The sequence below is a fragment of the Mobula hypostoma genome, chromosome 3, assembly GCF_963921235.1.
Source record: "Mobula hypostoma chromosome 3, sMobHyp1.1, whole genome shotgun sequence".
Taxonomy (NCBI): Eukaryota; Metazoa; Chordata; class Chondrichthyes; order Myliobatiformes; family Myliobatidae; genus Mobula; species Mobula hypostoma.
This window is the reverse complement of record NC_086099.1, coordinates 145515366-145542615: the sequence shown is the minus strand read 5'-3', so window position 1 is coordinate 145542615 and position 27250 is coordinate 145515366. Positions and strand designations below refer to the sequence as shown.

Genomic DNA, 27250 nt, shown 5'->3' with positions numbered 1-27250 from the left:
TGCAGAAAGTGGTGCGGACAGTCCAGCACATCTGTAGATGTGAACTTCCCACTATTCAGGACATTTACAAATCAGGATCATTGGGGACCTGAGTCACCCCAGCCACAAACTGTTCCAGCTGCTACCATCCAGGAAATGGTACTGCAGTATAAAAGCCAGGACCAACAGGCTCCAGAACAGCTTCTTCCACCAGGCCATCAGTCTGATTAACTCATGCTGATACAATTGTATTTCTATGTTATATTGACTGTCTTGTTGTTCATACTATTTACTATAAATTACTATAAATTGTACATTGCACATTTAGACAGAAATGTAACGTAAAGATTTTTACTCCTCATGAATATGAAGGATGTAAGTAATAAAATTAATTCAATTCAATTCAATTGTAATTCCTCAGATACCCCCTTGCCCACCACCACCCCTTTAGATTTATTGCCCCTGTAGAAACTCGCACCATCCCCGTCCTGTGACTAGTGGAGTGCCGCAGGGATCAGTGCCGGGTCCATTGTCGTTTGTCATCTATACTAATGATTTGAATGATAACATGGTTAAACGGATCAGCAGATTTGAAGATTACACCATGATTGGGGGCATAGTGGAGAGCAAGGAAGGATATCAGTGCTTGAAAAGGGATCTGGATCAGCCTGAAAAAAGGGCTGAAAAATGGCAGATGGAATTTAATGCAGACAAGTGTGAGGTATTTCACTTTGAGAGGACAAACCAGGATAGGACATAGACAGTGAATGGCAGGGCACTGAGGAGTGTGGTAGAACAAAGGGATGTGGGAATACGGATCCATAATTCCCTCAAAATGGCATCACAGATGAATGGGGTCACAGTAGCATTACAAGGGCACAGATACAAATATTTAAAGAGAAGTAGAAAGAATAAAAAGTAAGTTACCACAAACAGTAAAACAAGAGGGGACTTCCCCAGCTATGGGTTGACCCATTATAGAGTCTAATAGCCGATGGTAAGAATGACCTCATATAGCATTCTTTGGAGCAGCACAATTGTCTTAGTCAAGAGTTGCGATGTTACAGTATGTTGAAATTGTATAAGACATTGGTGAGCCCAGATGTGGAGTATGGTGTTCAATTCTGCTCACCTATCTACAGGAAAGATATTAATACAATTGAAAATCTTACTTCCCGCCCATCACACCACTGGCATTTGGGGCAGCAATGAAAGTCCTCATCCTCTGTCTATACAGAAGGATCCTTCATTGCTGTTTCCATTAGAATTGGTTTTTGACCAGTCAGGGTTGTTAGCCCCGAGCTGAAATTGAACGAGTACAGAGAAAATTTACAAGGATGTTGCCAGGACTGGAGAACATAAGTTATAGAGAGAGGTTGAATAGGTTAGAACTTTATACCTTGGAATGTAGGAGAATGAGGAGAGATTTTATCGAGGTATACAAAATTATGAAGGGTATAGATAGGGTAAATGCAAGCAGGCTTTTTCCACTGAGGTTGTGTGGGACTAGAACTAGAGGTCATGGGTTCATAAGAAATATTTAAGGGGAAGTTGAGACGGAGCTTTTTCACTCAGAGGATGGTGAGTATGTGGAATAAGCTGCTCGCAGAAATGATGGATGCAAGTTAGGTTGCAACACTAAGAGAAGTTTGGATAAGTACATGGATGAAAAAGGCATGGGCTATGGTCCAGGTGTGGATATTTGGGACTAGGTACGGACTAGCTGGGCCAAAGGAGCTGTCTCTGTGATGTTATAGTATCCACTGATGTCTACTATAAGCCTACTGACTCTCACAGCTATCTGGACTATTCCTCTTCTCACCCTGTCTCTTGTAAAAACGCCATCACCTTCTCGCAATTCCTCCGTCTCTGCCGCATCTGCTCTCAGGATGAGGCTTTTCATTCTAGGACGAGGGAGATGTCCTCCTTTTTTAAAGAAAGGGGCTTCCCTTCCTCCACTATCAACTCTGCTCTTAAACGCATCTCCCCCATTTCACGTACATTTGCTTTCACTCCATCCTCCCACCACCCCACTAGGAATAGGGTTCCCCTGGTCCTCACCTACCACCCCACCAGCCTCCGGGTCCAACATATTATTCTCAGTAACTTCCGCCACCTCCAACGGGATCCCACCACTAAGCACATCTTTCCCTCCCCCCCCCCCGCATTCCGCAGGGATCGCTCCCTACACAACTCCCTTGTCCATTCGTCCCCCCCATCCCTCCCCACTGATCTCCCTCCTGGCACTTATCCATGTAAGCGGAACAAGTGCTACACATGCCCTTACACTTCCTCCCTTACCACCATTCAGGGCAACAGTCCTTCCAGGTGAGGCATCACTTCACCTGTGAGTCGACTGGGGTGATATACTGTGTCCGGTGCTCCCGATGTGGCCTTTTATATATTGGCGAGACCCGACGCAGACTGGGAGACCGCTTTGCTGAACATCTACGCTCTGTCCGCCAGAGAAAGCAGGATCTCCCAGTGGCCACACATTTTAATTCCACATCCCATTCCCATTCTGACATGTCTATCCACCGCCTCCTCTACTGTAAAGATGAAGCCACACTCAGGTTGGAGGAACAACACCTTATATTCCGTCTGGGTAGCCTCCAACCTGATGGCATGAACATCGACTTCTCTAACTTCCGCTAAGGCCCCACCTCCCCCTCGTACCCCATCTGTTACTCATTTTTATGCACACATTCTTTCTCTCACTCTCCTTTTTCTCCCACTGTCCCTCTGAATATACCTCTTGCCCATCCTCTGGGTCCCCCCCCCCACCTTGTCTTTCTTCCCGGACCTCCTGTCCCATGATCCTCTCGTATCCCTTTTGCCAATCACCTGTCCAGCTCTTGGCTCTATCCCTCCCCCTCCTGTCTTCTCCTATCATTTTGGATCTCCCCCTCCCCCTCCAACTTTCAAATCCCTTACTCACTCTTCCTTCAGTTTGTCCTGACGAAGGGTCTCGGCCTGAAACGTCGACTGCACCTCTTCCTAGAGATGCTGCTTGGCCTGCTGCGTTCACCAGCAACTTTGATGTATGTTGCTTGAATTTCCAGCATCTGCAGAATTCCTGTTGTTTGTCTCTGTGATGTAGTGCTTTATGACTCCATGACTCGAAATTTACCCAGCATTAGACTGATGCTGTAATCTTAACAATAGGATAGGGAGCCGAGGAAGGACAACCAGCCTAAAGCCAGTTTTTGTCCAGTTATGTATTCATTCTCAGATCCTTGAGGTTCTGAAGGAGCAGGAATACTTCACACGTATAATTATGAAAATCCTGGATCTCCTTCCTGCTCCTTACTCACCATTCTCACTTTCTTTGCAAAATCAAGTCTTACGTTACACCAGGTAGTTAGCTGGTCATAAAGAAAGGAAAAACTAACATGACAGGAATCAAAATAGTATTGGCTGATGTAACAGCAATTGATAAATCAATACTGTAGACAGTTAATCTTCAGTCACCTTCCTCATCTTGGAAAGGGTTTATCATTTCCCCCACTTTCTTCCCTTCCCCTCCTGAAGGTTGAGGCTTCCTCCCAGAAGTCAGCAGAGATATACCATTACCATTATGTAAACCAATACATATATGTCACGATACTGAAGTTAGCTGTGAGTATAACAGGGATACGAATTTATTTGGGAGGTCATTTCATTTCTATTAGTTTCGAACCAGGATATGTACCCAACTGAATGTTGAACTTGGGCAGGAATTATATCAAAATTCACCTCTTTCATGATTGGTGTAAGGAATGTTCATTTGATTTTTTTTTGCTCAGTGCTGCTTTGAGATATGATTTGAAAGCTGCTGTTCACCTGTCAAAACAATAATAATTGTCAGTACTCTGAACATTCACAATGCTAGAATTCGAAAGGGTAAAAGTCTTGTAAAATGGGATAGATCAGCATAGATCACTAGCATAGTCTCATCAAATACCTACAGATGGACAGTATTTTCAAATTCTGGATAAACACCAAGAACTGACAGCTGTGGATTCTTCCTTCCCCCTACTTGGGCATTCAATTAATTATGGTGCCCCAAATGTTGATCCTGATAAACTAAACTAGCAATGGAGATCAAAACGGGTGTTTCAAAATGTCGGAAAATAAAACCCAGGACAACCGTGCCAGATATCTAAGTTGTATATTGCTTTAGTATTCAGCAATGTGTACCATATGAGTATTAAAATTTTGTCACACAATTACCCATTCAAAATATATTTCATAAAGATATTCAAAGTTTGGTCAGAAACCAACATGCTATTAAAGACAAAATTAAAGGAGGGAGGAATCTAGTTTAGAATTCATTAGGAAGATGAATGGGTTTTACTTAACCATTGAAAGGAAATAAATTCAAAAGTGTGCCACTAACCCAGGAGCTGCAGTATTCATAGCTTTAGAAGAAAACTTGTCAATAAATTCCAGGTGGGAAGAATGATTAATGTGACAAACATCAAAAGATTAAGAATTAATAGGAGAAAACAGCAGAAACATAAAAGACCCCTTTTATTAATACAGGGAGCTGAGACAGAATTAGGCATAGTGCAAGTAATGTCCTGTCCTCTATTTCTCCCTCACCTCTTCCTATTCATCTTCGAGATGACCACACACTAATAGTGATTGCTAGCAATTTTAATGTTATTTCAAGACTGTAAGTCTCTGATCCTTTGAGAAATTCTGAGCTTTTCCATCTACACAGTTAATAATAGAGACCTTATTTAAATGTACATGAATATCTCTTTTGACAAACTGCATCTATTTCAACCTTGATACACCAACTATACAATATCTGAACTGAATCTAAATGTAACCAACTTTATGCACAGACATTCTGCATATAAAATTCATACAGAATATTTTTGAATTTTATTCAAATATATCAACTTAGATTTTAAAAGTGTAACTATTATGAAATTATTAACATCAACATTTCAAAAATACAAAGGGAGAACATGTGTGCATTATTTCTCTGAGAAGAGAATCCAGCAGGAACCAGAAACTATTATTAACCTAGAGTGCAAATGAACATCCCCTATGTGATCTGTTCATTGTTACTGTGAAAATATCTTTTGTCTTACTTAGAAACAAACCAGACAGCCAGAATAAAGTTAACTCTCATGGTGACACCATCCACAGTGCGACCATATGCTGGGAACATGCTCACTTTTTCTGCCTCTACAGTTGAAACTGAAGGACTGTATTATGATTCTTGGGCAGAGCGTATCTGAGGCCTATTTAGAACATCAACACCATCAATCACATCATGCAGCAGAGACCAGCTGGATGAACCTTGGCTGTCATACTGGGCTATTTGTCATCTGGTTATGTCTGCTTCACATATAACACTCCTTCAGTCCCAGAACAATTTTCTTTACTCCAAAATATCTCACTTGATTCAGGAAACACATGATTAATAAAGCAGAAGAGTTTAAAGATGAAGGTCAAAGCAAAAACTCTAAACCAAATACAATGCTCACTCATGTTTGATTCAGATCAGATTTCATCACTCATTTGTGAATTACTAGACCATTTCCTTCTATTGTATCAAAAAACTAGAAAAAATGAGGTAAGCATGCTGAAAGAATTTTCCTTTCTAAGAGATGAATTAGAATTAAAATGACAATACACTATTTTCTCCAAAGCACATTCAAATCTTCCTATATAATATAGTTAATTAACAAAAGCAATTACAAAATTAATCAACACACATCAAAGTTGCTGGTGAACATCCTGACGAAGGATCTTGGCCCGAAACGTCGACTGTACCTCTTCCTAGAGATGCTGCCTGGCCTGCTGCGTTCACCAGCAATTTTGATGTGTGTTGCTTGAATTTCCAGCATCTGCAGAATTCCTCGTGTTTGCATTTACAAAATTAATCAACATGATTCAAAACTCCTAGTTAACTTCTTGTAAAATATAAATATGATAAGTTCTTCTACAGGAGGGCCAACATTTAGTGCCAACCTCTGATTTCCCTCAAAGTGAATGGCTTGCAGGCTTTTACAAAATCTCAGCCACACTGCTGTTGATTTGGTATCACAGAAATGGTAAAGCAACAGGTTTCATTTGCTGCAGAGCATTAGTGAACCAGGTGAGATTTTAAGGACATATATGCCACTATTAATGAAAATAATCTTTTATTAAAGATTTGTACATGTCAGCTGAATTTTCCTTGCCCTAATTTCATGATGGGATTTGAAACTGTCTCTCCAGATTATTAGCCGAGGCTGCTGGATTTTCTTCTTCTCTTACAGTGTTTCCCGGGTCGAAGTTGAAATGTTGCCACTCCAGTTCTGTGGGTTACGAGGTATGTGATGAGGCCGGCATGGGACCCACAAATCTGCTGCAGCTGTGACAGGGGGTCATTGATGGAACAGGCGGATAGGAGATTTGGGAATTATTGACATTCTTTCTGCCAGTTAGGCTGGACTTCTGTGCTCCTGATGTGGACTTTTAGATTCTCGGTGCCATCTCAAATACTTTTTGTGTATTTTCTGCAGTCATAGGCAATGGATTTCTCAGAGTCAGATAGAAGTTCCATCTTGTTTTCAGGAAGGCTTTGTAAATATCTTTGAAATTATTTATCAACTGGTATGATGAAAATAGATGTTGACTACCTGCTTCAGATGTGCAATGCCCACTGGAAACAACAAAGGTTATTCCAGCTTCAGTGCTGTGGATTTGACCTGGAGGGGACTGTGATATTGCGTAACTTGTCAGTGGATTTGGTAGATTTTGCAGAGACGTAAAAGATGAGATTGCGAATGTGTGACTGAAATTGCTCTTTGCCGAGTTTTAGAAACTTCAAGATCTGCTCTTGAGATCTTACTGTTTTTCATTAGACAAACAACCTCTTGATGGTTTGGACTGCTGATGCGACAGAACTAAATGGTTTGCTGTGAGATAGAATCAAAGACAGGGTCACAATTAAGTAACACTTTGAAGTATTCTATCCAGAAGACATTGGCTATCTCCCTAACACTGAAAAGCATTCATTCATTCTTGGCTCTCAGTAGAGTTGGGATTGAGTGTCTAAGAGAATAGATGACCTTAATGGTGCTGATGAATCTTGCAGGTCATGGTTACAGTAAGCTGCTGGATATCCAGCTCCCTTTCGGATCATCATTGGCTCTTTAGTTCCTGGGTTTTCTGCTGCATCCATAGTGCTGTTTGCTTCTTTAGAATATGGTGGAACATCTAATCCAAGAACTTCCTGCATTTGCAGTTGATTAGCTGGTCCTGCTTTGATGGACTTGAGAAGCCGCTGAACCCCCTGTGGCACCTATTTGTTTAGATTCATCAGGTTGCCTCAGAGGCGTTTTCTGAAAACAAAACAACAATTTATCGAGGTCTTTGAGACCTTCAGAAATGACTTTGTTGTACAGTGTTTCAGTTGCAGCCTCTGTTTTGGGCTCAGGCCAATGCGGATAACAGAGGTGGTCAGTCCAATAGTCGCTGCTACCTGAAATTATGCAGACTTCATTGTAACCTTTAGTTTGTATGACATTATGATCTAACAGGTGCTAGAGCATGAATCAGGCATGTTGCCATGAGGTCTTGTGCTTGCCTAGCTGACAAAACAAAGTGTTTGTTGTAACAATACTCTCTGCAAGGCATTTTGCCAGGGGAAAGATCCAGGTGAAGTTCCCTACTCCCTAATTGCTAATGAAGTCATTCCAGAAAATTCTGTGCTTTCTGACTCTGGGATTAGTTATCCAGGGTGTTCTTCTTTTAATCTTGAGACCAGAGTATAGATCCTCTTTGGCCTATCCATACTAACATCATGACAAATGTGCTGATGACCCCAGCATGGTGGTTCTATGCTAGAGTGAGTGTTAACCGACAGAAGTCTAACACATGCTTGACAGCAGGTCTCGCCCATGAAGATTCCCTTCCAAAAGAAAGTGCACTTACCACCTCATTCCTTGAGCTGGCCGCCTCCTTTCGATCACTTCTCACTCATGGCGGCAGGGTGGCAGAGCAGCACGGCCTTTCGCACTTTGCTTTCCAGCGCCGGGGATCACGGACCGAGGTTCAATTCCCACCTTTGTCAGGAATTTGGGGAGAGGGCTTCCCGGGGTGCTCCAGTTTCCCCCCACACTCCAAAGATGTACAGTTAGAGTTAGTGAGTTGTGGGCATGCTATGTTGGCACTGGAAGTGGAGCAACACTTGCAGGTTGCCCCATGCACAATCCTCAGGCTATGTTGGTTATTGATACAAAATGTTGCAGCAAGTTTCGATGTTTCAATGTCCATGTGGTCAATCAACCTGATCTTTACGTAAAGCTAATCTTTACTGTCAGCGTACCTGGGCTACAAGAGCAGAGGGCTGTTTAGTTCTGTCATTGGGAGGGCTATCTATAAGGACTCTTGTGTTCCAGGTTCCACATTTCATGATAAGGAACAGAAGTTGCCTGTGACAAGTAACTTATTTTAACTTTTGATGGCTGTTTCATGTCATTCTTGTAGTGGCAAGGGGTCTGAGACAACTGGAGACCAGGCTTTGCTGCATGGACATTAACATACACAAAAGTGAATGCATACCTAGATGCCTGTTAGCACTCGTGCACTCAATTACTTACAAGCAGGTTCAGATAACAAAGTTTTGCTAGTTCTACCCTCACTCACTATCCATCACCCCTCTCACCTTTGATATTCCTCTAGCCTGAATTTCTTCCATTTTAGAGTTCCCCCACTTCATACTGACTAACCTAGTCCTCCCCTATCTCATGCATCTTCTTTCAAACCTTGACATTCTCCACCTATGTCCTAACCTGGCACCATTCCTCAGTTCCGCTTCTCTTAGCCTTTCCTCCCACCCCCCACCCACCCTTTCTCTTGCATCCTTCTACTCACCTTCTTTGATCCAGGTACATCACCACTCACTTTCCTTCAACCCTTCACTCTCTCCCCTGCAAACATCCTTTCCCTCCAATCTCCCTAGCCCTACCCTCTGCCGCAATGCCCATAGCGGCATTAAATTCTCCAGAATAAACACTTCCTTGGAAGGATAGATAGGATGAGAATTACTGGCCTTGAATTCAGCATAATTTCGAACTAGCTTTTGATTAGCATTAAGAAAACTAAAATCACAAAGGACCACAGGGAAGTCCTCTCATGGCTGGTATTATAGCTCCTATGCAGGAAGAGAGTGTGCTTCCTGGAATTCAATCACCTCAGAAAAGAATTCCCACAGCCCAGTGTGGAGAGGCTCCTGCAGAGGTGAGTGTCGAGCATGTTGACAAGTATAATGGCATATGCTGGCTCAGTCCTGCAAAAAAGTCACCTCAGTGAGTGCAGGGCATTATTAGACACAGGTAGCACCCACACCAAGCCCTCGCGGTTCTCAAGGTGTGATCTGACTAAGGCCTTGTAGTATTGTAATAAGACCTGTTTGTACTCACATCCTCTTGTAATGAAAGTTAACATACTATCTGTCCTCACAATCGGCATCCATTAGTCTCATGAGACCATGGATTTGCACCTTGGAAGGTTTCCAGAGCACAGGTCTGGGCAAGGTTGTGTGGAAGACCAGCAGTTGCCCATGCTGCAAGTCTCCCCTCTCCACGCCACCGATGTTGTCCAAGGGAAGGGCACTAGAGCCAATACCAGTGTCGTCGCAGAGCAACGTGTGGTTAAGTGCCTTGCTCAAGGACACAACACGTTGTCTCAGCTGAGGCTCGAACGAGCGACCTTCAGATCACTAGACCAACGCCTGAACCACTTGGCCATGAGCCAACACCTCTGTCCTCATAAATACCTGTTATTCGTTCATATTCACATTCACCTACTAATGTTCAAGGACACATGGGTCTAGTTCCTTTGTACATTAACATTTTCTATCATTCACCATTTAAACAATACTTTTTTTTCTATCTAGGTGGATAATTCCACATTTACCCATCTTAACCTGTGTATATTTGCCCACTCAATCAACTTGCCAAAATTACCTTGAAGCCTCTTTATACCTTCCTCAAAACTCTCGAGTTTGCCGAGATTATTGTCATTGGCAATGTTTCATTTGGTTCCCTCACTCACGCTATCAGCTTGGAGGCTTCCCAGATGGAAAATGAAGTTATGCTCCTCCAAACTGAGTTTGGCCTCATCGTGGCGTAGAAGAGGTTATGAACTGACATGTCAGGATGGGAAATGGGACGTCAAATAGTAGCATATTTACTGATTAGATGGGCCTCAAGTCCTATGTCACTTCACTAGTCACAGTTCGTCACCCCAAGGAAGACTTATTTATTCTTTCTCTCGGTTTCCTGTCAGTTAGCCAATTCTCAATCCACCCCAGTACCACACATTTACCTCTTATGTAAGACATTACCAATGGTCTTGTGAAAACACAAATACACAATATTTACAGATTCTCCCCTATCTAATCTACCAAGTACAACTCAAGAAAGTCCACCAGGTTCGTTATACAAAGTTTGCTTTCATAAACCAATGCTGACTTTGTCTAACTCCATTGACAACTCCCAGCTGTCCTCTTATCACATTTCCCAGAATCTATTATGGAGGATTACACCTTCTGTTAGTCCTCATGTTCTCAGAATCATGCCTTCAACTTTAACGTATTTCTTGATAACTGCTATGTTAAACATCAGAATCAGAATTGAGTTAGGTTTATTATCTTTTGCATATGTTGTGAAATTGTAAACACAAGAGACCTGCCTTAGCACCTCCTCCTTCACTACCATTCAGAGCCTCTTCACCTGCGAGTCTATCAGGGTCATCTACTGTATCTGGAGATCCTGGTGTGGTGTCCTCTACATCAGTGAGACCTGATGTAGACTGGGGGAACAACATTGTCAAACACCTTCTTTCCTCACCACAAAAGGCAGGACTTCCCGGTGGCCACCCATTTCAATTCAACTTCCCATCTCCCATTCTGACATGTCACTCTATAGCTTCTTCTACAGTCACAATGAGGCCAAACTCAGGTTGGAGGAGCAAAACTTCATATTCCACCTGAGTTGCCTTCAAACTGAACACTGATTTCTCTAATTTCTGGTAATTTCCCCCTCCCCTTTCTTCCTTTTTCCTTCTCCCCACCTATCCATCACCTCTCTCTGGTGCCTTTCCTCTTTCCATTTCTTCCATGACCACTATCGTCTCCTATTAGATTTCTTCTTCTTCTTCAGCCATTCACCTCTCCCACCTATCACTCCCAGCTTCTTACTTTATGCCCCTGCCCCACCTACTCGCCTACATCCTCACCTGGTTTCATCTTTCACCAATCAGCTTGCACAGCCCCCTCCTCCTCACCTTCTTATTTTGTCTTCTTCTCCTTTCCTTTTCCGACCTGAAGAAGGGTCTTCACCTGAAACATCTTCCATAGGTGCCAGCTGATTTGCTGAGTTCCTCTAGCACCTTCTGGGTGTTGCGGAATTTTTTGTTTCCCTGCAACAATACAGAGCAGGACATAAAATTACTATAAGTTACAATAAATAAATAGTGCAAGAGAGGAAAGGCGAGGTAGCGTTCATGGGCCATTCAGAAATATGATGGCAAAGGGAAAGAAACTGTTCCTAAAACATTGAATGTGGTTCTTCAGGCTTCTGTACCCTCCCTAATAGTAGTAATGAGAAGGTGTCTTGTCCCGGATGATGAGGGTCCTTAATCATGGATGCCACCTTCTTGACGCACCTCTTTTCGATGATATCCTTGATGTTGCGGAGGGTTGTGCCCCTGATGTAGCTGGCTGAATTGACAACTCTCTGCAGCCTCTTTCAATCCTGCACTTTAGAACATCCATACCAGACAGTGATACAACCAGTCAGAATGCTTTGGATATAGAGTATTCCTTCCCAAGATGATGCACTCATCAACTGTAGCAATATTTATGTCAATGATTTGATTAATAATCATTAAATTTGAAATTACTTCTGGCACCACTGGTGGTCTTTACAACTGGTAAAATGTATCCTTTGCACACCTCAGTGTTTGGAAATCTCCCTTCAGTGGTTTTCTACTGTTAACTGTTTCCCTTCCATTGGGACACAACTTGACTGTCATTACCTTACCTTACCAAACTCTGTTTAGCCCTGCATACAGTCCTGTTTTGCACTCTTGCTTCTCAAAATTAAAACAATTTTCTACTCTGAACAGACACACTTGAGCTGACTGATTCCCAGTACAGCATGGCAAAGTTTCCCACCAGACCCATTTTTTGTGCCACTCATCTCTCATAATGTACGCTCAATATCAGAGCTCCTGCACTATCCCTGTCATTGGTCCCTACAGCATGTTTATACCAATATGCTCTGCCACCAAAGCTTTCATCACATTTTTAGAAGCCACTTCCATAGTTGTAGCTAGGTCTAGTAACTTAGACTGGAAGTGTGAGTCTTCATACAAACTTTCAATGCATACTCAAAGAGCACACTGAGATTGCAAAGCTATGACAGATTTTTTTAGAATATCTTTGTAACCTAAACTCCCATTATGATTATAAAGATCTAATATTGCACCATTCCCATTAAATAAGACATTCATAATCATTGTTGCATAACTAGCATGTCCTATTTTCAAACAGAATATTCTTTGTGCATTCTTGTACGTTTGGTGGGTTTTTGTGTGTGTCACGGTGTGCTCTCGGAGGACAGGGCTAGACCCAAGTGCAGAGGAACAGCCCACTGTCAGTCACAGGAAGCGCTGACACTTGAGCCCAGAACCAGAGGATGGCAGGCTCATGACTCTACCCAGGAGTGGAGGATGGCAGGTTCATGACTCAACCCAGGAGCGCAGGATGACAGATTCCCCATAAAGAGATAGAACCCAAGAGTGGAGGATGGCAGGCTCACGACTACCCAGGAACAGAGGACGGTATGTTCGTGGCTCTACCCAGGAGCAGAGGGTGACAGATTGCCCATGAAGAGACGGAAACAAGAGGTTAGACATAGGAAGACCAACATGGGCTCGAGGAGCAACTGTGCAACATCTCGAGACAATTCATCCTCTCCAACACAATGACTCCACCAAGGCACTAAACAAGAGTACTCTTTAAGTATTCACAGATTGTGGGAAACACATGCCAGCCACAATTAACTTGACCAGATTAACCCTAAAGCTCAAGGGCCGAAAGGCTCTAGTCAAGACAATGATCAGAAAACCCCAGAAGCTCAAGCTTCTATGGCAAACTGCAGAGGCCACAAGGGGTGAGTGAGTGAGTGAGTGAGTGAGTGTGTGTGTGTGTGTGTGTGTGTGTGTGTGTGCGCGCGCGCGTGGGCTATTCTAGGCATTTTCAGCCTCACCATAAAAAAAATGATTTCTAACATAATAGATCAAAATAATATAACTGCTATTTTGCACTGCCTTCCTCTACAACTCTTTTTATTCACAACAAGGTATGCATGTGCTGCCTTTTCTTCCTCAAGTAGGTAGCTCAGACTGCTATGCTTAATAGCGACAACTTTCCTCAGACTTATCCAAACGATGGATTCTTATAGACTTTGTGACTTTTAAAAACTGTGATCCTTCAGCGTTCCATCTTGTTGCCAATCTACAAAATGTGTGTACTTAGTGAGTTCTTGCTTTTGAGAGGTACAGACGTGTACACTTTAGACAAGTTCAAGTGTGTACCTTTTACTGAAGGGTTGCTCAAAGAGTGTCTCTGAAACTTACTATATCTTGTGGCAATCCGGAGAGCATTTAGCCACATCAACGTTTTAAAGGGGTGACAGCCTTAAGTAAAGCTTATTGTTCCCAGTTACTACAAAATTAAAAATAACAGAATGACATAAAGTGAATTATTTTTGTGTGTTTTGACCTAATCAACCTCAGTCTTCTGAATCCACTGCAAAAGAAAGCAATACTTGATCACAGCCAAGTAGCATATGATGCTTATCGTAATTCAAACTTAAAGGATCACCAGAAACTAAAAAGTCAAGAGTCAATTTTTACAGCCTGCAACTAGATATTAACGTGAGCAATGGAAAATAAAGCAATATACAGTATACCCATGTTTAAAAATATTAATCATTCTTGAATATTAAAGTTTCAAGAAAATGAAGCAGAAAAGGCTCTGATGATCACAAACATGTTTTGCCATTTACTTACAGCGCAGTGAATTCTGTGTTCCAAGTGAACTTATCCTCACACACTCTTTGTTCAAGGCACCAAACATCTATTGATTGCAATGTCAAAGATATTTGATTACTGAATATACATTGCCCTCTGCGATAGTTGCAACAGTGAATTCCAAGAATTTACAACACTTAGGAAAAGAAATTTCTCTGCAGCTCAGTCTCATTTGACTGATTCCTGATCCCTCGTTCTGGATTCTCCAGTGTGGAGTAGCATCTCCCTGCATCTTCCCTGTTGATCTCCTTCAATATCTTATTGGTTCCCTTGATCTCACTTCTCATTCTTTTAAACTTTAATGAGAATTAGCCAATGTTATTTATTCTCTCCTGATTAGATAATACTGTCTTCCGGAAAAGCTGCATCACCTTCATGACAAATATTTCCTTCCTCTGGTTGAGGACTAAATATGTTTGTCGTTACAAATCCATACTAGAACTTGAAGAAACCTTTCCTAAATTGTACTCCAATTCTCTTGGAATAAAATGTTACTTGTTCATTATTTTCTCTATCTGCATATAGCAACTGACGTCTTATTAACCAAGATACCTAGAAACTAGTGTACATAAACGTTCACTTACTTTGTTATTTTCTATTTTCTGGTCTTTTGGATGTAATAGATCCCATTTCAAAGAAAGGCAAGGAAATTATTCCTCATGTCCTGAACAATACCTATCCCTCAGCCACCAAAAACAAATCATATTTTGTGAGAATTTACTAGCCTCAAATTGAAGCTGTATGTTCTATACTGGAATGGGAGTTATATTTTACAGGTACTTCATTCATTGGCTTTAAAGTTTTTTGAGGCTGTGAAAGGTGCCACTAAATACAAGTTATCATGTGTTATATGTACTACTGTGTTTTATACCCTGGATCGAGGAAACGTCTCATTTCTAAATGTTGTCTGCATTATATGATTGTGTATGATATATACACATAGCTAGTCAAATGACAATGAACTTGACTTGACTTGAAGTGATGAATCAAAATGCTTGCATTTGTCAGGTACAATTGTAGAGTGCAGGTCAGCCAGATATAACACAAAATAAACAGAACAAAGTCAGCCTCAGATATACTTACATAAGAATGTGAAATGTCAATGGATTCACGATACATATTGTGAGCACATTACCATCAAGGCATGCAAATGGTCCAACAACAGCTGCACGAGAAACTTCAGTTGCTCTAATTTATTCTCTTATATTTTTCACTGAAATTTCTGAAAAGGCCTACAATAGAAACTCGTGAGGATACGTGTTTATACACTCTCAGCTCTGTTGTCTTTATGGTGGAAATGTTGACTTGGACCTTTGTTAGTGAGTAATGTTACTGAGGCCGGCTGGTGGTGCAGTGACATTAGTGCTGGACTCCAGAGCGAAGGTTCGAATCCAGTTAGGCCGCTCCTGGGCACGCTTTCCATCCGTGCCGGGTTGAGGTTCAAGCTCGCAACTCAGCCTCATTAAAAAAAAAACTGCGCTGTGAGAAGGACGTGGGGGACCCCTCACAGAATCTTTCCTCCAAGACAACCACTTGAAAAGTGGTCGCCAAGGCTCTGGCAGAGTATGGCACACAAAAAGAAAATGTTACTGCTGTCTGGAATCTAGTTTTAATCCCATTGCAAGGGACAGAGTGGCCTGCTACTCAGATTCTGTTGGAGTCCCTCTGACACAGATCAAAAATCACCAACCCATTGAAAGGGAGAGTACTAACACAGGTCTAGATCCTGTGCATGTTCTACAGTTTCTGGCCATACAAGTGACGAGGGGCCGCAAGATCATCTTGGATTGGTGGGTGGAGGGGTGATAGATGGGGCTTACTGGCATGGCCTAAAGAAGGAAAGCAATCTCAACAATATGATCACTTCATCTATACTCCTGCTGCCCTCGAACATTTCAGTCCGCTGGAGACCCAGCCAAAGGGCCAAGGCCCATTATATTCTGTTGGAAGACAATGGTTAAGTGAGGGGCAAAATGAAGTGAAAGCTCAGGTAAACACTTCCTACCCCGCCTGAAATTAAGTACAGCTCCATAGCCTTCCCTCATCCTTTCTTTTGCTACCTATTTCTGACCTCTACATCTGGGGACCTGGGTAAGAACATTTGTCCTTGTTTAAATTTTTTTCCCTGCTGTGTAAAGAGAAAACTAGGAAGATGAACCATGCAGAGAACTCATTAAAGTTTGCAGCTGATTCCAACAAAGTAAAAATAAGTACCGAAGTGAAATCATTAGCTTAATATGGATCTCGACACAATTTGAGATACCAGTCAATGGTGTATACGTCACAGACATATAACTCTTCAGCCAAAAATTTAGAACAGCCTGGCCAGCAGTGGTTAAAGGGATGGCTAGATGATAGTCCAGATAATCTTGCTGTAAATTACACTGTAACAGTTACCACAATGAGAATCTTTAGATCTTCCTATAGCTTCAGCTTTACAAAGTGACTCTCAGCTGTTTATGGCCCTTTTGCCTGATCCAAGGTGGCAATCTTCCCACTAACTACATTCAAAGTCAGGCCTCTCATTTGCACTTTCAGGGATATAACAATTCCTTATGCCACCTGACTGCTATCATTACTGCGATTTATAATTGAAAATCATTCGCAATGATTGTCTATCAGCTGCTCTGAATAAAGTTTAATACCCAAATTCACTATTGCAATTCAGGGGACGTTAACATTTAAGTTATCAGCAAAGATGGTAATAAAGCCGTTGTTTGTTGAGCTGATTGACTGTTGTTCACTAATCATTACAAATAGATGTGGTTTCATCTCATGCTAATACAATTACCTTATATCTGTCCACCAAAGTGATGTAGCCACTCAGATAAGCCGAGCTTTTAAGGGAAACTAAAAGTGTATTAACTTACCTGCCAAGTCCATGTCCTGAGAAGGAGTAAGAAAGCTAATGATGTAACATTTTCTTTGGCTAAAAGTGCACAAGATAAAATTACAGAAATTTCTTATGGAACAGAACTGAAAATATTGGTTTTATTATCCATGGAATTATAAAGATAGTCAATCCATCTCATTTTAAGTGAACATGGCCTTCATGAAAATAATTTAACTAACTTTGAATAATTGTTCCCAAATTCATGTTAACAATAAAATACAGCATTAAACTTCAGATCAGTTATTCTCGCGAGCCTGTGTCTGTGTGCTTATAAACAAATTAACACAGATTTTCACATTTTACAGCTTCTTAAAGTATAAAATGTCTGTTCTGTACCTCAGTTGTTTTATCAGAATGTCTTTTAATGCATATTCTCTGCTTCCCATTTCACAAGCAAACTTTGCAAAGCCGTACTCCATAACGGGCTTATGTGACAAGAACTTTTCAACATTTCACCAAATGCCTCTGGGTTACATACTTAAAAAAATCATCTTAAAAATGGCAGATGAAACTACTTTTTATTATTTTAAGAAATAAAATTTGTATGTCTAACTGATGAATAAAAATGCTCAGTCTTGTTTGGAATAATAAAAGGTACAACTTTTTTTTGGTGATGTAATGATCTACAGCAATTAACCTCTCTTCTACACATGCACTGCTACCCTGTCAACAGCTGCACATTCCAGCTGGCCTTCTGAGCTAAGCCTGGACACATAAAAGCTGCTATTTGTATAAACAAAAAAAAAGAATGAGAGTCTGAACTTGTCCATCTCATCTTGGAACAAGTGCAGCTTTGAGTGGGAGTGTGCCTGTGAGCCAGTGCTGGTCACGCTACCAACGGACCTTGCCTCTTAAGGGTTGCACTGTTACAGAAGCTAAATCAAAGGAAAGGAGTAAGGCCTGAAATTAGAGGCCAGTCAGAGGCTGCCCTCAATTTTCAAATGGAAACTGTGCAAGATAAAAAAGATGGGTTCCTGAGTCTAATACAGAGGAAGTCGATGTGTAAAGCAGCCCAAATTGCAGTGGATAATAAGCCCCATTTATCCACAATAAAGACCATTTACTTCTCTGCTCTGACCAACACCTTCCAAATTATGTTACTTTAGTTATTCCTTAGTCCTTTCTGTTGTCCAAAGAGCTTTGCTCAATTAACACATGAATATCACTTAATTTAACTCCTTAACAAGATGTCAGATTTTGACAACAAACATGTGCTTTGATGATGTCATCATTAAGTCAGATTGATACTGACATAACAAATGCTACTTCACTCTGCAAAAACCTTAAAGTGGCTTATTCATAATCAGAATCAGTGTCACTGGCATATGTCATGAAATTTGTTGTTTTGCGGCAGCAGTACAATGCAATACATAATAATGAAAATATATAAATTACAATTAAAAATATATAAATTAAATACCAAAACAAGAGAAAATCTGCAGATGCTGGCAACACACCCAAAATGCTGGAGGAACTCAGCAGGCCAGGCAGCATATATAGAAAGAAGTATAGTCGACCTTTTGGGCCAACCCTTAGGCAGGACCCTGCTGAAGGGTTTCGGCCGGAAAAGTCGACTGTACTTTTTCCCCATAGATGCTGTCTGGCCTGCTGAGTTCCTCCAGCATTTTGTGTGTGTTGCTATAAATTCAGAAAGTAATTCAAAAAGAGAGCAAAGAAAAAGAAAAAAAATAGTGAGGCAGTGTTTGTGGGTTCATGGTCCATTCAGAAATCTGATGGCAGAGGAGAAGCAGCTGAAATATTGAGTGTATGTCTTCAGGCTTCTGTGCCTCCGTCTTGATGGAAGCAATGAAAAGAGTGCATGTCCTGGGTAATGAGGGTCCTTACTGACAGATGCCTCCTTCTTTGAGGCATTGCCTTTTGAAGATGTCCTTGATGCTGGGGAGGCTGGTGCCCATGGTGGAGCTGGCTGAGTTTGCAAATTACTGCAGCTTTTTCCGACCCTACGCTGTGGCCCTCTATGCCAAACGGTGATGTAACCAATTACAATGCTCTCCACGATCCATCCGTAGAATTTGCACGTCTTTGGTGACATACCAAGTCTTTTCAAATTCCTCATGAAATATAGCCACTGTCGTGTCTTCTTTGTAATTGCATCAATATGCTGGGCCCAGGATACATCTTCAGTGATTTTTAACCAAAGTAATAAGACTTGATCTGAAAGCAATGATACATTTTCAAATAGTTTTATCAAACAAGTCTATAAACTGGCTGTTTAGGCCATAAGACATAGGAACAGCGTTAGGCTATTCAGTCCATCGAGTCAGTTCCGAAAATCAATTATGCCTGATTTAATTGTAGGCAGTATTCAGCTTTATGAATAGGATTCTAGTTGACCAATAATAAGATACCAAAATAAGATATCATCTGATCTCCTCTGGCTCATTTTCCTGAGGTTCTCACATGATTTGAAATTTCCTGTTGTAATCCCTGTTATTTCTTGAAATTTCCCTTCTTTCTTAAAAGTCTTCACCAGGTCTATCAAACTTATCCCCATTCTTAATCTGTCTCCTTCACATATAATGACATTATTTCAGACACTTAGTGACGCACCATCCAAGAGTCTTACCTGAGAATCCCTACTGACCTATCCAGATCCAGAAAGATCAATTATAGTAAACTTTCTCCCCAATTACCACCTCTGGTCTGACACTGGTAAGAGACTAATGAAGCTCCTAAGGAAATGATGGAAATTCTTTTGCTCCAGATCTCCTCTACCTCTGAGCATTTTCTAATAACAGGCAAAACATCTACTTATTCATTAAAGGGCAAGGACCAGAAAGGGATTGATCTGAGGCCCAAGGATTCCTAACACCAGAAGACCATGCTTTTACCAATTAAATGGACAGTAAGCCCAGTACTTCAAAGATATATATATATTTTCTGGTTTCACTGTTATGAGCCAGGTCAGATAAGTAGCTTGGATTACTGATAACCAGCAGTTTTTTGCAATGTTTGTGGATCAGCTCTTTAGCTCAGGGGATTGACAGGATCATGGCCAGGGTGCAAAGACAGAAGGCCAATTACTCCAGCCTGCTCCTTTGAGGCTGAGCTGGCTCAGGCATTAAAGCACAATCAGCCTTTTGGCTGATAGCTGTACAAATTATAGATAATTTCTAACCGAGACTTTCACTTCCTCTCTGCAAACAGCTGCCTTGAATCTGTGAGAAGGAAGGGGCAATTTCAGTCTAATCCTCCGATTGGGAATCTGATGGGATTGAATATGATGCTACTTTTATACCCTGCCTGGTGAAGTCAACAGAGTTAGCACTGGGTCGGTCTCCACCTACGCCTGTGGGATTTCTATCCAAAGTTAGTTTGAAATAAATCCAGGAGTTTCTGCCAACTGAACTGCCGCTGTAAGGTTGCATGGAACAACCAACAGAAAGCCCTACTTCTCAAGGATTCTAACAGCTGTCAAAACTGTCCCTTGGAGATGAGGGCCGAATCTTTAATGCCCTAACTGGAAGTTTCTGTTTCGTTCTGCTATCTTTTGTACAAATATAATGAAACAACATTTTAAACCTTCTGTCATTGCAAGAAACCTTCCCTTCCCTGAGGGAAGAAACCTTTGATATTGTATCTGTTGGTAGATAGTTGGGGGGGTGGAATATGTAGTTAATTGAGAATGAAGGATAGGGAGTACAGAAATCATAGCTAATGAATACTTTTCTCTGAATCTGTAATATTGAAGCTGCAGCAAATCTACACGTGCAAAATGCTGGAGGAAGTCAGCAGGTCAGGCAGCATCCGTGAAAATTAATAAACAGTTGATGTTTCAGCCTGAGACCCTTCTTCGGGACTGGAAAGGAAGCGGGGAAAATGCCAGAATAAAAAGGTGGGCGGGGAAGAAAACAGACTAGCTAGAAGATGATTGGTGAATCCAGGTGGGTAGGAAAGGTGAAGTGCTGGAGAAGAAGGAATATGAGAGGAGAAGAGAACAAACCATGAGAGAAAGAGAAGAAGGAGGGGCACCAGGGGGAGGTGATAAGCAGGTGAGGAGAAGAAGTTAGCATAGGGAGAAGAGGTTGAAGGTGGAAAGGGGAGGGGGTAGAGGGAGGAAGGGGGGGAGGAAGAGGAAAAGAAATTTTTGCCGCAAGGAGGAATCAATGATCATGCCTTCAGTTTGGTTGGAAGCTACCCAGATGGAAAATGCGGTGTTGCTCTTCCATGCTGAACGTGGCCTCATCATGGCAAAAGAGGCGGCCACGGACTGACATGTGAGAATGGGAATGGGGCAGGAATTAAAACAATTAGTCCCCAGCATATTTTTGTGTTGCTCTGGATTTCTGTGGCAAAGCTACCGCTTTGCTGTTTAAAACAGGACCCTGCCTATTGCCAAGAGTTCATTTCATAGATGCTGCATTTAACTACAGAAAAATGATGCAATTTTACAATCCAGTAAGATTATTTATTTATTTTTATTGAGTTACAGCATGGAATAGGCTCTTTTGGCCTCTCAAGCCAATCCCCCAGTTTAATCCGAGCCTAATCACGGGACAATTTACAATGACCAATTAATCTACCAATGGATACATCTTTGGACTGTGGGAGGAAACTGGAAGACCTGGAGGAAACCCACGCAGTTACGGGGAGAATATACAAACTCCTTACAGGCAGCAGCGGGAATTGAACTCTGATCACTGGTATTGTAAGTACTATGCAGTTGTACCACCCCTAGCAAACCATTTATGTTGGCAAAATTAGACTGATTTGTGTTATGTCAACATAGTACATTGATCTGTAAAAATTTCAAATTTGAACCATGCTTAATTTAAAGAAAAACTTGCAGCCTATTCTAACTCAGCTGATAATTTAGATACATTTCTAACTCAGCTGGTAATTTAGACACATGCCCATAGTTAATTGAGCCTGCAGAGAAAGCCAGTATGATTCTAAAAGAGCATATGCAGTAAAATAGTTGGTGCTTTGCAAGACATGCCTGAAATTTCCAAGGACATGGAGGAGACTACCCCCAATCCTACAGCAAGAGTTTGTGCATTGCCTGGAGTTTATGGAAAAGGCAAATGGATCAAACATTGGACAGGCATTGTTTAACCATACCACATTGCACAACTTCTATGATGGTATTGGATCCTATGTGCAAGATTATCAATCCAATGCAATTGTGTAGATTGGATTTAAGGCTAAAATAATCTAGGCATATAAAGTTTCAAGAAATTTTTGCTTTATATGATGTAACTGATTGAATATACCTCTGGCGTGTACTTCCACAGCTATTATTATATGGAGTAAGACCTATTCTTGCTTTGTTGTACTTATGAATCAGAATCAGGTTTAATATCACCGGCATATGTTGTGAAATTTGTTGTCTTTGCAGCAGCAGTACACGGAACAGAGAGAAAACATATGAATTACAGTTAGTTAAATTAAATAAGTAGTGCAAAAATAGAAATAAAAAAGTAGTGAGGTAGTGTTCATGGGTTCAATGCAGAGGGGCAGAAGCTGTTCTTGAATCATTGAGTATATGCCTCCTTCCTGATGATAGCAATGAGCACAAGACATGACCTGGGAAATGGGGGTCCTTAATGATGGATGCCACCTTCTGAGACATCGCACTTTGAAGATGTCCTGTAGATTATGGAAATGTGCACTTCATTTAAAATCCCAAAACCTAAGTAATTAGACAATACCAAAATGGGTTACCATTTTGGAAATTTAAATCCAGTTAAAAATGACTGAATTGATAGGCAGTTCTTTCTGATCCCCCGTATCCTGTTTAGTGATGCCTATTAACAGTTCAAACACCTGTAAAAGCATTTGTTTCAGTTCTCTGTCACTGAAGTTTGGGATCATATTAGCTTTGCAGATTGTGCATGAGTGCTTTGATTCTACATTACTAGATTCTAAGAGAAGAGTGTCTACCTAATGCAGCCGGAGTACTGCTCTCTCATTTAATCTCCATGTACCTCCATTATCCCCTTAAGCACTGAACATTCAGATCCCATTTACTACTCTGAGCCTGTGCTGTTGCCCTGTCACATCACTTTCCTCCTCCAGATTACATCAAGCCTTCTACTCCCAAAACCAACATTTTTCAGTTTAATTTTGCATTAAATTATTAAATTTTCATAATCTATTGCCTTTTGCTAATGATGCTAACTGTATTTCAGATAACCTTCAGAATATTTAAGGATAGGAAAGCTTGAGAGGGATATGGGCCAAATGTGAACAAATGGATCTTGATGAACAGTCTTGGCCCGAATGTCAACTCTTCATTCCTCTCCATAAATGCTGCCTGACCTGCTGAGTTCCTCCAGCATCTTGTGTGTGTTACTCTGGATTTCCAGCATCTGTAGAATCTCTTGTGTCTATAACCATCTTAGCTTCTTGGTCCATAAGTTCAGCTAAAAGGTCTGTTTCAGATTCAGATCCATTTATTTATCACATGTACATCAAAACATACAGTGAAATTGTTCCCCCTGTGGAAGATTAGGAAACTTAACACCTCAGAGCGTATCCTGATGAATTTTTACCCAGACATCATTGAGAGTGTCATGACCACCTCGATCACCATTTAGTTTCCCGCTGCCTCCACCCTCTCCAAGTCCAGGTTCCACCGATTGGTCCACTCAGCAGGAATATCATTGGCTGTCAGTTACCGACATTGAAAGACCTGCTTATTGCCAGAGTGAACCAAACAGCTGGAAAAATTACTGCTGATTCCACCCACCCTCGCAGTCACCTATTCTCCAAAGTTCTATCCGGGAGATGCTACAAGTCCATCACCCCCTGGACTACACGTCATCTCCAAAGCTTCATTCTTGTAGCTCTCCAGCTTCTCAACTAAACTCATTCAGGTGTAATACTCAACTGTTCCTGCACAACATCTGTTACATGGTCTTTCCTGCTCTCCTTGTTCTGTTGATAATTATTTAGCCTTTTAAGTTCACATTTATTTAAATTTGATTATTGATGTTTGCGCATGTGACCGTTCTGCTAATTGCCGACTGCACTGTTTGCAGCTGTTGGGACTGTTGTCTTGTATATTGTTGGTTGCTATCAAGTTGTCTGTTATAGTATTGTCCTGTGTTTTATGTTTGGCACTGAAGCACAATCAGTCCTGATATGTTTCATATACTGGCAATAAAGTGATTCTGATTCTGATTCTGAAAGTTTTGATTGCATTAACAACCACACAACCTAAGGATGTGCTGGGAGCTGCCTGCAAGTGTCACGTATTCTGGTGCCAACATAGCAAGTCCACAATAATTGTCAGAACAACAAAACAATACAACAAGCAATGAAACCTCAAAAGCAAGTCAGACCCCTTTCCTCCCTCCCTCCCTCCCACCCAACCACCCACATTCCCAAACACTCACACAAACAGTCCTCTGATCCCAGGGCAGGCCTCAGGGCCTCCAATGCACTTGCGGGCAATGGGCCTCTGACTTTCCTAGTGGACTTCAGACATGTAGACACAGTGCTTTGGCCATTGGGTCTCAACTTTCCGGGATTCTAGTCAACTATAAACACAAAATAATCTGCAGATGCTGGGATCAAAGCAACACTTGCAGTATGCTGGAGGAACTCAGCAGGTCGGGCAGCATCAGTGGAAACGATGAGTCTAGTTGTCTGTGCTGCATTACTCTATGAGACTAAATCAGAAGGGGTGCATTATAAGGGGAAATGGTACAATAATGGGGGAAGACTGGTAGAGGAACTTCATCGTGCATAAGTTTAGTGTACGATTCCCCCTCTCATTTGCTTCAGTAGACAAATCAGCAATGATGTAGAGTTTGGCCTCCGAACACATGCCAGCACAAGTCATACACTGCAGCTCGATTTTCAAAGCTAGGGAAACCTGGATCAGTTCTGCCCCAGCGGGAAACTCATTGAAAGTGAGAAAGATTGAAGAAAGTGTTGTGATGATATTCTGCGGATGGGGGGAATCTTGAACAACACGCAAAACGCTGTAGGAATTCTTCAAGTCAGGCAGCATCTATGGAGGGTAATGAACTGTGGACATTTTGGGCTGTGACTGGAAAGAAATGGAGCAGAAGGAGGAGTATGAAGACGGGGGAGAGGAAGGAGTAAACAGTGGCTCTCCTCTACTTGTATTCTATCATGACAATATGAAATGGAGGTGAAATTCTATGTGAAACAAAATGTGAGAAAGACACTCCACAGTCCTTCCAGACTGACAGTGACAGAGCTTTAAGTGAGGTTGGGGCTTTAAAGAGGTGCTATCTCCTGCACTGCTCTTGGTGCTTGTTGGTGTGAAGTTCATGTTCACTGTGCCTCAAATGAACAGAATCCACCCTGTGTTTCAGGGAGCAGCTATTTGGCCATTAGAGAGAGGCACCTGAGGAAGATTCTGGGGAACCCTTAGTAGCTACAGTTAGGCTCGTCTCCTCTCTTGAGAACCCCTAAAATCTTCTAGTACACAGACAATTAGGATGTGAACTTTTCACTGCCAAGTTTTAGAATCTCTCCAGACATAACATTGGCTCTTTAATCCTTACAGTATTTTAGTTGATGTATAAACCTTCTGAGCTCCTATTAATCAGGAAATGAGGCAAGTCCAGTTGAAACGGTTGCCATGGGATGGAGTCAAAACTCCACTGGCCCTGGTTTGATCTTGCCTGCCAGTGCTGTCTATGTGGAGTTTGCACTTCTCCAGATGACAACGTGTGTGCTCTAATTTCTTCCCACATCTCTAAGTGCATATTGGTAGGCTGATTCACTACTGTAAACTTCCTCCTGGTGTAGATGGATGGTAGGACTTCTGTCACACCTGTCCCAGCCTCTGGCCATACTTCCGTCCACACTCTTGGCCACATTCCACTCTCACACTCCGGGCCCCACTTTCAGCCGATCATCTCTCCTTGCTGAAATATGAGGGATGCTTTGCCTGACTTTTTTTCTGTGAATGGATGGCTAAGGCAGAAGCAGGTGATTATGGCAGAGGCAGCTACATTTCCCATCCCTATCTGCTTCTGAGGATCACCTTCCGCAGGCACCTCAAGGCACAGCAGTGGAACCAGCAAAGATATCTTCACAAAGTCCTCCAAATCTACTGAACAGGATAAGACCAACATCCCTAGCACCCTAATCACTCTTAGTTGGCTCAGTTGGTCAGGACATATCTCTCACATTCCTGGCCTCAGAATGACTCTTCCCAAAAAGACTCTCTATCCTAAGACCTATTGCAGGAAGAGAGGGAAGATAATAAGATTTAACAATATTTTCAGAGCCTTCCTGAAAAAAAATACAGCAAACCCATTAACTCCTCAGAATTCCTGACCCATGACTTCTCAAATGGAAAGAACTTAAAATATTGAACAGTCTAGCACAGTACAGGCCCTTGGCCCACAATATTGTGTCAAACTTTTAATCATTCCAAGATCAATCTAATGCTTTCCTCCTACATGATTATCCTTTTGCTTTATCCATGTGTCTATCTAAGAATCTGTCAAATGTCTCCAATATATTTCCCTCTCCAAGGGTGCAATCTGAATGGCACTGAGACCCTCAAGAACATCCACTGAGTTTATGCAGAAGCCCAGCAAAATCGGCAAATGGGGCAAGGGGCACTACCTCACAAATTGTCAACTGACCCATTCCACCACACATCTTCTGCCCCACCTTGGCACTGTCTCCAGGTACAACATTGGATTTTTTGGCCATCCTCAAACCTGTCTAAAAGGAAGAAGTGACAGGGTTTCAAGCGATGTCCAGAAGACAGAACTCCATTCTTATTAATACCGTGTTTCCTATGGAATTCTGAAATTGTAACAAGGTCTCCAAACTGGAATCAGTACTTAATGATTAACTTTATTTGTCACGTGTACATTGAAGCATACAGTGAAATGTTTCGTTTTGCATCAAATCAGTGACGATTGAACTTCAACCAACTGCACTAAAGCCAACATTCCTACTGTCTGCAATATATAATGGTCCCTTTAACTGATGCAGGTTGGCCGTTTCTTCATATGAGTTGACACACAATGTTAACTGCTACACTGAGGTCCAATTCAACATTACTGGCATCAAATCAGCACTCCACCAGGATTAACATAACCATTTGCCCACTCAACATATTTCTGGCATAGTTGATACCGCACTTGCAAATCTGGCTGAAGGTGTGAGTCACATTCAAACAATATCATGTCTTGCTTGTTTAAACAAATACTGTAATGATATAATTGGGTCAGTTAGTATGTTGATATAAATTAGGAAGAGGCTGAAACTATTTCTCCCACAGAACTACTTATTTCTCAATACAATGCCTCATTAAACTATTCT

General features: G+C 41.6%; 1 protein-coding gene across 6 annotated transcripts in view; it reads left to right on the top strand.

The window, feature by feature from the left end:
- The window catches only part of LOC134343574 (uncharacterized), a 219139-nt gene that overhangs the window by 157480 nt on the left and 34409 nt on the right, over positions 1 to 27250 (top strand). For 2 of the 6 annotated variants that reach the window (XM_063042320.1, XM_063042321.1), the window contains exon 3: positions 6240 to 6292. The exons of 2 other annotated variants lie outside the window; for them this stretch is intronic. In XM_063042320.1, the coding sequence (XP_062898390.1) occupies positions 6240 to 6292 (53 nt within the window). Of the gene's footprint in view, positions 1 to 6239; positions 6293 to 21416; positions 21728 to 27250 lie in introns of those variants that run through there. 2 more of the 6 variants (XR_010017276.1, XR_010017275.1) reach the window with 2 other exon arrangements.